Below are 13,187 nucleotides of genomic sequence, written 5' to 3'. Positions count from 1 at the left end.
AGCTGGGGAAGTGTGGTTACAGGTGCCTCTCAGTCCTCGCAGGAGGAGAGGCTGATGGGGAAGAGAAAAGATGGGCGGGAAGGCAGGGGCTCTGATAATAGAAACGTTAAGGTTGCTTAAATTCAGTGGAGAAACAGAGGTCACAACAATCTCCGTGCCTTTCCGAAGGCAGCACTCCTATCAGAAGTTTTCTGTGCTCAGAGATCTAAAAGGAGCTGCGTGTATTCACAGAATTCACAGTGATATGGGGGCCGCAGATACGATGAAAGTGTATTTTGAACGTCACTTCTTTTTTAAAAAACTGGAACATTACTGTCTTTTAAGCACAGAAGCAGGCATTCCTTGGATGATAGATAGATCCTATACAGGATTTGCAAACAAATCCATTTCTTCCTGTGTAACTTTAGTAGTGACATCAAAAGAGGTGTAAAAACTATCAATCTCATGAGAACTAAGTGTGCACTGGAGCACTGAAATCCTTTATGTGTATTTTATTGACCTTGAAATAAATTTCACATCAGTTGCTTACAATTGACAAGATTTTCTTTTTCCCTTTTCCCTCATCTAAACCTTGAAAAGAGAATTTCGCTTGTCCAGTGACCACCGTGTAAACCAAACACAAAACATACGTGCCTCCTTTAACAAGTATTTATAGAATCCTTAATATTGTGTTAAAGGCTAAAAGTAGACAAATGGACAGACTTATTTCCACTCTCCTGATACATGATTGGTACTAATATTCTTTTGAGTGAAATACTTCCTAAATGTCGTGAAACGGTATTTTGACCCCAGAGTTTGATGCTGACCCCCCAAAATTGCCATCCAACAGAAATACGATGTGAGCCATTTAAGTAATTTAAAAGCATTCACGCTTCAAAAAGTAATTAGAAACAGATGACAAATTTTAATGATATATTAATGCAAATATGGCTAAAATATTTCAACGTGTAATCAATATGAGAATATTTTATACTCTTTTTGTACTATGTCTTTAAAATCCCGCGTGTGTTTTATACTAGCACCCCTCCATTTTCACTGTTAATACTTCATCTATATTTAGATATAAAAACTGGAATTAAGCAGATTCACATAACCATGTTGTTCCAAACACACTCAAAACAAGCGTTCCAGACACATTTCTAACTTTTCTAATAACTGAATCGACATGTTATAAAATTCAAGTGAAAAACGTAGAATTTTACTTCCTCAGTGTAGCCACATTCCAAGTGCTCAGTGCTACATCTTATGGTTATGTTAGCATGTTACGTGACGTTTGTATGCACCGTGGTGATGTCGCCGTGTCACGCGTGTGTGTGCGCACTGCGGTCATGTTACCACGTCGTGTGTGTGCGCACACGGTTATGGTAACATAAGTCGCCACGTTGGAGAGTACAGCTCCCATATGGTCTTCTCCCCAGGGTTACCTTTGACATTCATTTAAAAAAATATCGATTTTGGTCATACTTCTCATTTACCACGTAGTGAATATTCCGTTTCCTTCTGGTCCCAAATTCCTTTATTCTACCTAATTCTCCTTTCTTTCCAAGATGTGCTCGTTCCTTGGGCATCATTGAGCTCACTGCACTGCACGGGTCCAGTATAATGAGTTCATTTCGGGGGCACAGCCCTCTCTTGAATCTCTGTTTCTATCATTCCACCGAAACCCTGTTTTCTTCTGTTTTAATCCCCTGTAAGCCCCTTATAAGCACTTGGTAATTTTGGAGGCTCTCATATTATCCACTTTAATCCCCTGCAACTGTATTAAGTAAGTAGGAGATCTGGTTTTAATCCTGTTTTACAGATGAAGACATATCCGCCAGGAGGTGTATATATTTGCCCAAGTCATATAGACAGGGGTAAGCTGAGTCAGAATTTGTATTTCTTCACTTTTGTTCTGGGGCCTTTTCTACTCTACGGGGACCCAATCGAATGTCAGACCCCTCTCTTACCAGTTCCATGCAACTGTATGCTGTACCGTAGACATCCTCAGAAAGTTCTTGGCATTTTTTTTTTAATTACCTCTAATATTAGCTGAGATTACCTGAAGTTCCTAGGAAATTGGCTTGTTACAACCATGTTTATAAAAAATTGATTGACAATACTCATTTTAATAATGGGATTCTTGGCTTCAGTTAAAGTACTGTCTTGCAGTGAGTTGGCCAGGAGGACCGCATCTCCTTGTTTATGTATATGTAGACCCAAGAGAGAAATGGGAAGAGAGCGATTACAATGGCAGTAGCCAACTGAATTCTTCCACCAACTGGATTCCTATAAAGACACACAGGAATGATTATCAGTAAAAATCCAATAACATTTATGGATTGCTTTGGAAACAAATATAAAGGTTGAATTTGGTGAACACATTTTTATAGGACTTTTTCTTAATTTTTATTGGAATATAGCTTATTGATTTGTGGGGGTTCTTTTTTTTATTTTTTGCCTTTTATAAAATGTCTATTTATTTTTGAGAGAGAGAGCATGAGGTGTGGAGGGACAGAGAGAGAGACATAGCAGGCTCCAGGCTGAGCTGTCACCACAGAGCCCCAGGTTGGGCTCAAACCCACCAACCGTGAGGTCATGACCTGAGCCGAAGTTGGACGCTTAACCAACTGAGCCACCCAGGCGCCCCAGGAATTCTTTATTCTTAGTGCACATCTTTGTTGTTTATATATGTTGCAAATAGCTTTACCCACTCCTATAATGATGTCTTTTGAGGAACTGAAGTCACTGATTAATTAGGCAGTGTGACAATTGATCTTTTCCTAATGATTTCTGTATCCTGTTTAAGAAAACTTTTCCTCCCCAAGGTCTTGGGGAGGATTTGGGGTTATCTTCTCTAAAAGGCTGTTTTGTTTCTCACATTAGATCTGTAATCCACCTGGAACAGCTGTTTATGAAAGTCAGGTGGGGAAAGTTCGGCCACATGGGTATTCCGTTGATCCAGCAGGACTTGCTGAGAAGTCTGCCTTTCTTTGCTGCACCTGTACTGCCACGCGGTCAGGAGTCAAGGGTCTACCTGTGCGTGGATGGACCTGTTTCTAGATTTTCATTAGTTTTACCCTTTTCCCAGTACAGGTTTATCCCTCCACTTGTTTAGGTCTTCTTTAATCTCTCCCACAGTGTTTTGTTGATTTATTTGTAGAGCTTTTGCCTATCTCTTTCTAGATTTATTCCTAGGGAGTTGATTTCTCGATGTTCTTATTTATGGTTAACTTTGTTTTCACCATTTTCCGCGACTTGTTGATTTGAGTACATTCACCTAGTGGGCAGCAATCATGCTAATAAACTCACTCTAATAACTTTTCAGATTCTTTTTGATTTTTTTGTGTACACAATCATGTTACCCACGGATAGCGAACATTTTTCTTTTCTAGTCGTTGTGCCTCTAATTTTTTTCTTGCCTTATCGGACTGGCTACGATACTAGCTTGAACAGTGTTGAGCGGAAGTGGTAATGGTGGCTAACCTCACCTTTTCCTGATCTCAGAAGGCAAGTTTGCAACCGCTGGCCACTGAGTATCAGGCTTTGGTGTAGATCCCATTGGTCAGCTTTAGTTCCTTTCTACACCTGTTTCCTAAGACGTCTTGTGGACGGATGGTGAATTTTACCAGGTATCCTTTCTGTATAGATTGAGAAGAGAGCTTATTTATTCTTTTATTCTGTTAACATGATAGAGAACACTGGTTGGTTTTTGAATGTTAAACCGTGTTCATAGAATGGACCCAAGAGGGTGGTTGGGTGACATATTGCAGGATTTTATTTACTGCTGCTTTATTTAGGATTTTCTAATCTGTGGTCGTGAGTGAGGCTGCTGGGTAATTTCTTTTCTTCTCTCTCTCTTTTTTTTAATGTTCTTGCTAAGTTTTGGTATCAAGGTTATTCTGTCCTCATAACATGAATTGTAAAGTGTTTCATCTTTTTTTGTTCTCTGGGAGTTTGTTAAAGGCTGACATTATTTTTTCCTTAAATATTAGGTAGAATTCTCCAGTTAGGGCATCTGGTCTAGAGTTTCTTTAATAGTTATGGAATTGTCCTGGAGTATTTCTTCTCGTGTCAGTTTTGCTAGTTCATATTTTTGAAGTGATTTGTTCATTTTTTAAAAGTTAATCTATTTTGAGAGAGAGAGAGGGTGCACGAGTGGGGGAGGGGAAAAGAGGGAGAGAGAGAATCCTAAGCAGGCTTCACACTGTCAGCACAGAGCCTGATGCGGGGCTTGATCCCACGAACCATGAAATCATGACCTGAGCCGAAATCGAGAGTCAGACCCTCCACCGACTGAGACACCTGGGCATCCTCAAGACATCTGATTTTAGCTAACGAGTTGAAAACTTACTTTGATGAACTGTGACATAGGCTCATCCATGCTGTGATAATCACCAGACCAAACAGTTCCCTATAAAACAGCATACATTTCAGATATTTGAAGTAGCTGCAAATGACCTGCGAATCGTCCCTTTCTCTCCGTGACCACCAGCTGCTGCTATTAGATGACCTTCCCCCAAGATACGTAGCATCTACAGAATATTTTCAAGTCTGGCCGTGAGTCATAAGTTACTTCTTTCAGACAATTTAAAGCCTTATATGAACACAGGTTTCGTCTTATGAGGCAGGTGTGAGCTCCATCACTGCTCCTCAGCTTCTAAGTGAACAACGGCACAACACAGAAATCACTTCAGGTCACGGGGAGGATTAGAGTACAAGCAGGGAAACGATCCTAGATCGATCATACAGGCACCAATTTACCACTGTGTTAGAGGGATCAATGTTAGGTAAGATGAACTCAAATCAATAAATAATTAGGCACGTGCAGCAGGAGCATGGGTCACGTCTTAGAGGAGAAGAATGATTTCTAGTATGAGGCAACTAATGATTTTGGGATGGGTAGATGCTTCTAGAAATATGCCTTAAAAGCATCTTTTACATAGAGTAGAAGACAGTCAAAGCTGGCCATGGTACCACCAGAAGCCAGAAGTAACTCCGGAAGTTACCGGAAGTAACTCATGGGCCTGAAGTTGGTGGAGGTGATTCAGCCCAACCTGATTTGCTCTCTGGTTTTCCAGGGATTAAGGCCTATGGCAAAGAAGCACCCTGCCAGGGACGAGTAACTTCTAGGTCTCTAACTCTTGGTGTTAGCAGTAGGATGGACAGGAAGGGAAGGGGGCTATGCAACAAGCCAAGGAGTCAAGGGTGGGAGGAAGCAAAGGAAGAGGTGATAAGTTCGGATCGGATGGCCTTGACAAAGGGAGGAGATGACAGGAGACTTAGGGCAAGGCTGACAGACGTTGACTTAAAATACTGACCTCTGAGGTGGCTGCTCACGCTTGTAGGTAAGATTTTGGCCAGAACCACTAACTAAATCAGAATGCTGATGGAGTTTTCGCCTTGTTCGACCAGACTCTTAACTCTACGGCTTCCTTGGCTCGTTCATTATAAGGGAGCCGAGGTCAACTGCCTAACCTATGTGCTGACCGCCTCTAGCAGTGATTGCGGGATGTGGTGCGCAATGCTGGGTGTGAATCCTGGCTCCATCATTCCTTCAGCTTCTCCAGGCTCCCCTCAAGGAGGTGATACCTTCCCTGCTCCTGATGGTGTGGCTGAGGGAGCTGAGTCATCGTGGTGCAGATCAGGGGTTGCGGAGGACCAGGAGCTTTCTCAGTTCTGCCCCACCCCTTCCAAAGAGCAAAAGTCACTGCTCACCTGCCTTCTTCCTCGTGTAAGACGTTCTGTTGTGAATGAAGCCAGAGGTGGCCCGCCAAGCCGACAGCCCACACAATACACAGGAATGTGTGTATAGCAGAGATACTCTTCCAAATGATGTTGCCTGAAAATAGATATTCTGACACGGTCAGTCATGGAATCACATCCCAGAGAAACATGACCTCCCTGTATCTGCTCTGCCATAGTCTTTCAGGTAAAGCGTTCAGAAAAGGCTGGGGTGGTGCCTGGCTGGCTCAGTGGGTGGAGCATGTGACTCTTGATCTCAGGGTCCTGAGTTCAAGCCCCACGTTGGGAGTGGAGCTTGCTTAAAAAAAAAAAAAAAAAAAAAAAAAGGGGGGGTTTTTTTATGTTTTTTTTTGAGGAATGTCATAGAGGTTAAAACAGTAATAATCAGCTTAAGTGGACATGTGCCCTTTCTATGATGACTACCCTCATTTTCTTTGGGGGTCTGCCCTTCCCACACCCCCCCCCGGCCGTGTGTCCCAGACAACTGGACCTTAGCTTGATTATTCAGTGCATTTCATCCCTTTAGCGGTGGTGATTTGGCTCAAGAAGAACAGCTGACAAATCAGGGCCGACAACTCGATTCTGAGACGTCGGTGGAGATATCGGGGAAGCAGATCCTATCTTCTGTTGGACTGAGTGGGCAGGAAGAAGTGAACTTTGACCTGCCGGGCTACCACGAGGGGCGGCCCTGGACTGAAGTCCATCGGCACATGGTGGAACAGAGAGGTGCCGAGAGTTCTGAGCCCGTGCCTGAAGCGAGCACCACCCCTGCGTTTCTTTCAGTCACGTACCCCAGTACGTCTCCATTCGAGCTCACAGCCCGTTTGAGTTCAGTGTTTTCCTTGCCGGCAACTAATGGAGCCCAAACCACTGCACCTTAAAGATGCGGACAAGAGTTCCCGGCGCCTGTATGAGGAGCGCGTGCATCTAGGGGACACGAGTTTTCCCCATCCAGCTGGGAGCCACTGGTCTTTATTCTAAGGCCCTGAGAACTCTGAGGACTCACTGGCAAAGGAGCTGTTTTCACGACAGTGAAGAATAACCCATCAGGACCAACAGTCCCTGTTAATAAGAAAATGTTAGTAAACACAGTAAAATGTAATTTCTTTTTTGTTACGAGACACGGTTTTATGGTATAAAACTGTCCACCTCAAGGTTCGTTGAGTTTTGGGGGCTGTAAAAGGTGAAGCGACTATGTTTTGCCGCATCGAAGTAGGTAGCTTGTGGGCAACATAGACCTGATATTTTAAGGGAATTTCTTTATATGTATACCCACCTGGCAGATTTTATATATGTATGTGAAATGAAAAAAAAATATATGTATATACATGTGTGTGTATACATATATATTTTTTTTCATTCCAAGGAGCAGTTTATAAAATGTATGATAAAGCCTCTGTGTTACAGCCATCCATTCACTCAGCAAGCATTAAGTACCAAACCGTATTCGTGGCCTTATTTCAGCGGGGCTTGGGCAAAGATGGGCTAGACATGGTCCGACTTTTAAGGGGCGTACAGCCTAGTGGGGGGAAAACATAAAAAAGCATGAAATAAATTGTCGTAGGTACTACAACAGGACAGAGGGAGGCTGGGGGGGTGATACGTATTAATGCAAAACGTACACATTTGTATGGATGTTATAAACCGTTTCTCTACATAGAGTAGCCGGCCATATATTGATGAAGAGTAAACATATAATAGACACTGGTTGCCACCGACTCTGGAGATGCCAGGTCAGCACTTTGTTGCTGATTTTCTATCAGCTTGGTGGCTTTAGAAATCGGCGCAGTGACTGACACCCTTCTCTCTCACGGGCTAAGCCGCAGAACCACTGTTGCCCACGAGCATAAGCGATCTTGGGTTCCGAGTTGGTAAAAGACGGTCTTGGTATGGCAGGTCCTTGTGACACTTGCCTGCAGATGGTGTGGGTGACCTAGATTAGAATTAGCCCCTCTCATCATCAGAAACGAGAAGACCTGGACAGCCCCGTGTTTCTCCTGGGAGTCTGTCATTATTATAAGAAGTCTGATCTGCTGTATCTCCCTGCAGAATCCAGGGTTCGTACCCGTGACAAGGGGGTTAAGTCCAACAAGCAAGGTCAGCACAGCAGGGATCATGTACACCACCTGTTAGCAAAGAGAGAGAAAATTACGTGGGTAATTTCCGCCCCATGGCATTCGTTCATAGTGTCTCTCTCCCTTGCCCACCTGCCATTATGAAAGCCAAAAAGGCCAATTTATATTCCCAACCTCTTCAGCTAGGGTGATCATGCTCCCGCCATGAAATGTAGTAAGAAGTCTTGTAGGGGCAAGGCTGATACCCAGAGCGTTTAACAACCAATAATGCCCGGATGCTGACCGAGCAGGATGGATCCCAGACCATAAACCAAGTTGGTATGCACACAGTGACTAGCAGCCTGTCTGAAGGGCTTCCTGGGAAACATTTCCTCCCCAATAAAAGGGAAGAAAGCACAGGAGGAAAAATCATTTTGCTCCTGCCTTACTTCTTCCTATTGGGGATGCCCTTGTCTGGGGATGATGTCTGGAGCGGCAGCAGCCATTCTGTGAACATGAGAGAATATATCACCCACACACTGGAGACGGCAGAGAAGAAAGGGAGCCCGGGGCTTTGATCACGTTGTTGGCCGCTAAGCAGCTCCCTCTGGACTTCTTGTTAAGTGAGATACTCTACTCTTATAACCTGATGCTAGGCAGATGTTCTGTTATCTGCTCCTATATGCATCCTGATACAGGAGTCCTCCGTGAACAAGATGAAGTAGGGGACGTGGAAGTGAGTCAGGCGTGAGGTACAAGCCCCCAAGGCCCAGTGACGTAGTACTGGTTCCTGTTTGCATCCATTCATTCTTGCTTTCACTCAATGGTCAATACAGAAGGACCGCCATAGGAAGGCTCTGTTAGGTTGCCTGAGGAATACCGAGAAGAAGGAGTAAGTGGTCCCTGTTCTCCCGGGAGCTGGCATGTACTGAACCAACTCAAATGTAAAGCAGAATGCGTTAGTGTTAAAGGTTTGAAGGAAGGACGGTTAGAACCTATGGGAAAGAGGGAGAGAGATTTGAGTGACGTAGCATTTGAGATAGACTTTGAAGCTTGAGCACGACATGCAGAAATCCCAGGGGCAAGGCACAGTGAGTGTTTCAGGTGGATCGGTCTTCCAAGACCAGGCTGGGAAGGTGGGTTGGAGCCATCCTGCGGTGGGCGTTGAGTGCCAACCTGGGGAGTTGTAACTCGGGGATCTTGGGGAACGAGGGAAGTTTCTGAAGCAGGAAGCGATACGTGGGAAGCGGAAGAGATCAGAGGCAGCTCCAAGAATTGGGAAGCTATTACAGGAGTCCACGTGGGGTGATGGAGGGCTAACCTGGCAAGGAGGGCTGTCTGCGGGGACATGCTGTCTGTTGGTGTTATGTCGTCTAAGCGTGAAGTGAGAGGTGACATACAGACTGTACAGATAAGCGGTCAGACCTACACGGGGCGCTGTTGGATTGCTTTGTTCTTCGTTTTGTTTTCTGAAAGGCTCTCAAAGGTGGTAGTAAGGCACTGAGATGTGGTTTGGAGCAAGGATGACCCGGAGGATGATTCAGCTGTTGATAGAAATGGGTGAGTCAGGAGGAGGAGGGGGCTTTGTAGGGAAAGATGCTGGGCAGGACCTTGGGGTGTTTGAGGAGCTGTTGCGATATACAGGTGGAAAGATCTAGCAGTCTTTTGGAAATTCACCATTAAGCTGGGTGTTGGAGAGTCGCCTGCAGGGAAATAATATTTGGAACTCAGGACATGGCCCCGCGTGCTGAGGAAGAGGCAGTTTGATTTGATGCGAGAGCATGTGAATCTGGACAATAAGCACTATCAGAAGGAGTTCCACTGCACTAAAAAGACTGGCTGGGATTTCACATTACAAATCCAAACACTTTCATTTGTTGCTAATATTCTTCCAAAGCCAGAAGTCATCTTGGCTGGCGATACTGCCGTCTTGCGTATCCGTTTTGAAAGAAACTGGGCAAGATCCAGACATTTCAGGAAACGTGTGGACGATCTCTCCCTCCTCCGAACAGTTCAGCCAGAGCATTGGTTAGATGTATCCTGTAGATTTTATGGGCTCGGATTACTCTTTATAAATATAACTCACTGAATTAGAGGAACCACAGACCCTAAGCCTGCCATTTTCTGGTCAAATGTTTGTTGGAGTGTCTGGGTAGAAACTCACGGGGAATGGTTCAGTTGACCTTGGGAGGTCTACTCTGTGTCTTCAGAAAAGTGACCTCAGTTGGCCCATTTTTATGCAAAGGGAATACTGCCCTAAGGACCCCTGTGTCTGGAAAATTCTGTGTTCTCTGCCCCATACACATTACTACCCTGATCCCTTCCCCTCTGACACTTTAGGAAAAAGAGCTTACAAAGAATTTATTTCTGGGTTTTTCCGCACATGGAGCCGGGAGGGGCGACCAAATGGGTAACAAGCCTGTGTGTTTCGTGCACGGCTCCACGGTTCTTTGGGACGCAGGAAGCAGCTTTTACTCACCATCCACAGTTCTGCATCTGGATCGTTCACCTGGAAAGACAGGACGTGTGGCATTAGCTGGCGCGGCCCGTGCCCCACTCCCGTATCTGGTCTGCTCCTCGATGCGTCCAGTCCTGTTAGGTGCCAGGCGCGGTGCCAGGCGCGGCGCCAGGCGGCGGGGACAGAGTCTAGCGGAGGGCGGGGTCGCAGGGGCTTCTGGCTGAGCGCCGCAAGAGGGCCGCACAGACTGCGCACACAGTACCGGTGTTGTGGGCGCCCCCGTCTGAGGAATAAGGAAAGCCCTTATCGGGGGTCCCAAGGCAGACCTGAGGGGTGCCCGCGCCCCAGACGGTTCTCCCGGGCCCTCAACCGCGCTGGGTCCCCTCTCCGGGACGCGGGCGGGCGATCACGGGAACGCGCCTGGCTTTCCGCTGGGACAGGGGCGGGGGCTCCGGGGCGTGACCCCCGACCCTGCGGCCCCGTCAGTCCACACCGCGTGCTGGGAACCCGCCCGCCGCCGGGAGCCGGGGCGCTGACCTGCACCAAGGCCGCCAGCGCGAAGAAGGCGGCCATGAGCCCGTTGCAGGCCCGCCACAGGCCGGGGGCCCAGCGTCCAGCTACAGGCGCCATCCGCTCGGGGCCAAGGGTCTGGGCGGGCCGGGGGCGGGGCGTCGGGCTTTAGGGGCGTGGCGTGGCGGGGTTGTGGCGTCCCGGACCTAGGGGCGGGGCGTCGGGGCTTAGGGGCGGGCGTGGTGCGGAGGTGGGGGCGGGGCGTCGGGGACGGAGCCAGGCGTGAAGGCTTAGGGGTGGCGCGGGGCAGGCCGGGGGCGGGGCGTCGGGGCGTGGTGAGGGTGTGGTGTCGGGGCCTAGAGGTGGGGCGTCCCGGACAGAGGCTGGGGGCGGGGCAGCGGGGCGGGGCAGCGGGGCTGGGGCGGGACTTGCAACAGGGCAGCGGTGGGTGGGCTTCCCCTGAAACCCACTTGGTTCTGCGCCGGTTTCTTTCCCCAAACACCCCCCAGGTGTCGAGTGGCCGCTGGCGGCCGCTCGCTGGGTAAGGACGTGGCACTACTTTAGCCTTCCTACTCCGCCCTTTAGATTCTCCCGAAGACGTGGCCAGGGAAGGTGCTGTGTCCCCATTTCACAGATGGGGAAAGGGAGTCTCAGAACGACTGGATGACTTGCCCAAGATGGCACCCGGCTCCGGACCAGATTCGGTCACTCGCCGCTGACAAAATCCAAAGGCAGGGCGACCACTAGTGGTGAAACAAGAAAGGAATTTGTTTCAGTGAGGCCAACACCGGCAAGACAGCGGACCAGCGTCTCAAACGCTGTCTCCGGAGTGCCAGAAAAACTTCTAGGCTTACAGAAGGAAAATGTAGGGCGAGGGTCGGTGTGTGCCAGCAGGTGGCAGTGCAGGTCGGGTGGAACCCTGTGTTGGGGTCTCATGCAGGGTCTTGCTGGCTCAGGAAGGTCCTTATGGTTTGAGGGGGTGGTTCGATCCCCATCTGGGGACTCTTTGCCCGCAGGGTCTGTTGCCCGAGTTAAGGGATGAGCTGGAAAGCAGAACTTCATCAGTTAGAACGTTTGAGGTCAAAACGGAGGTAGCTGGAGTCAGTGCTGCTCCTGGGTGGTGGAAGGTCATGTTTGAACCCTGTAGGTCCAACCACCCTGCCTGTTCCCCAAAGCTACCTTCCTCACATTAGAGGAAAAAAGAGAACGCAGAGTGAGAGGCGGAGAGAGAAAGAGGCCTGTGTCTGTGTGCATTTTCTGATTAGTATTTATGCATTTCTTTCCAAAGCTCTAGGAACTTTGAGTGCCCTGTAAGCATTATGGTAATTTCTTAGCGACGACAGTTCTATTAGCATCTTACACAGCTCACAGCTTTTCTGCAGACAGCCTCGTTTATCTTCATGGGCTTTTATTATAAGAGGTATTTACATATTATACATATTTACAATTCTTTCCCACCCCCAAAACCAACAAAATTTCCCTGCGCTTTGCTCATGAATTTCTTATGAACTAAAGACACCGAAATATTCGCTGTCCTCCCCTTGCTTGTTTTACAGTCCTTTTTTTTTGTTGTTGTTGTTGTGTAATTTACCCTCTGATTAGTCTTCCCCAGGCTCATTTACACATCCATAGGCCTCATCATTTTTGCTGTTCTAAGGCATCTTTATCACTTCAAATCAGGAGCACGTGCTCCTGGCCTTCTTTTAGCTCAATCTCCTAAAATGCTGTAGGAGTTTCTTTAACTCAGTGTCATTCCTGCTGGGTGCCCTGCCCCGTGCTTAGGGCCTGGACCCTGCAGGTGGATTTGCAGTGTGTTCTTGGAGTAGGGAGTGTTTGGGCTGGGACGGGGTGGGGTGGGGGGGACAAACAGGCACACATAGAAACAATGGCTGCATGTTGGGGATAAAGGCCAGTCAGAGAATGTGGCTTCTTCGTGAGTTCCACTGCCCTAATCAGCCCTGGAACCTGAGAGCAAGTCCTGACCACCCTCACTGTTCTATTCCTTATCTGAAAAAAGGGGGCCCCTGAGTGGTTCAGTTGGTTGAGCGTCTGACTTCGGCTCAGGTCATGATCTCACAGATTGTGAGTTCAAGCCCTACATTGGGCTCTCTGCTGTCAGCACGGAGCCTGGAGCCTGCTTCAGATTCTGTGTCTGCCCCTCCCCAGCTCATGCCCTCTCTCTCTCTCTCCCTCTCTCTCTCTCTCTCTCTCCCTCTGTCAAAAATAAATAAACATTAATTTTTTTTAATTTTTCTAAAAAAACTAATAAAGGAGAGGGTAGTGTTTTAGGCTGAATTGCACCCCCGGCCAAGTTCATATATCAAAGTCCTAACACCCAGTACTTCAGAATGTGGCCGTGTTTGAAGAGTCGACCGAGAACAGGCAGAACTGAAATAAAATGAAAGCATTTATTTGGGGGTCCCAGAATTGCATTTTGGGGT

General features: G+C 47.4%; 1 protein-coding gene across 1 annotated transcript; it reads right to left on the bottom strand.

Moving 5' to 3' along the window:
- Positions 1-476: 476 nt before the first annotated feature.
- TMEM220 (transmembrane protein 220) lies at positions 477-10,897 on the bottom strand. The gene is made up of 7 exons (XM_040453183.1): positions 10,774-10,897; positions 10,258-10,287; positions 7,790-7,850; positions 5,698-5,821; positions 4,334-4,393; positions 1,356-2,268; positions 477-1,320 (listed from the first exon to the last, which is right to left on the bottom strand). Exons 1-6 carry the CDS (start codon positions 10,864-10,866, stop codon positions 2,133-2,135), a joined length of 504 nt encoding a protein of 167 aa, XP_040309117.1. The 5' UTR covers positions 10,867-10,897; the 3' UTR covers positions 477-1,320; positions 1,356-2,132.
- Positions 10,898-13,187: the final 2,290 nt, after the last annotated feature.

Source organism: Herpailurus yagouaroundi, unplaced genomic scaffold, assembly GCF_014898765.1.
Source record: "Herpailurus yagouaroundi ecotype Mexico unplaced genomic scaffold, PumYag 208, whole genome shotgun sequence".
NCBI lineage: Eukaryota > Metazoa > Chordata > Mammalia > Carnivora > Felidae > Herpailurus > Herpailurus yagouaroundi.
The sequence above is the reverse complement of the archived record's forward strand: the minus strand, read 5'-3'. Positions and strand labels throughout refer to the sequence as shown.

Excerpts from the sequence above, each read along its gene's own strand:
- TMEM220 (XM_040453183.1), bottom strand. The coding sequence starts at position 10,866 with ATGGCGCCTGTAGCTGGACGCTGGGCCCCCGGCCTGTGGCGGGCCTGC. Across the intron at positions 10,288-10,773 it reads CGCTGGCGGCCTTGGTGCAG|GTGAACGATCCAGATGCAGA; the intron begins GTCAGCGCCCCG and ends CTGTCTTTCCAG. Across the intron at positions 4,394-5,697 it reads TTACACGAGGAAGAAGGCAG|GGAACTGTTTGGTCTGGTGA; the intron begins GTGAGCAGTGAC and ends GCTGTTTTATAG.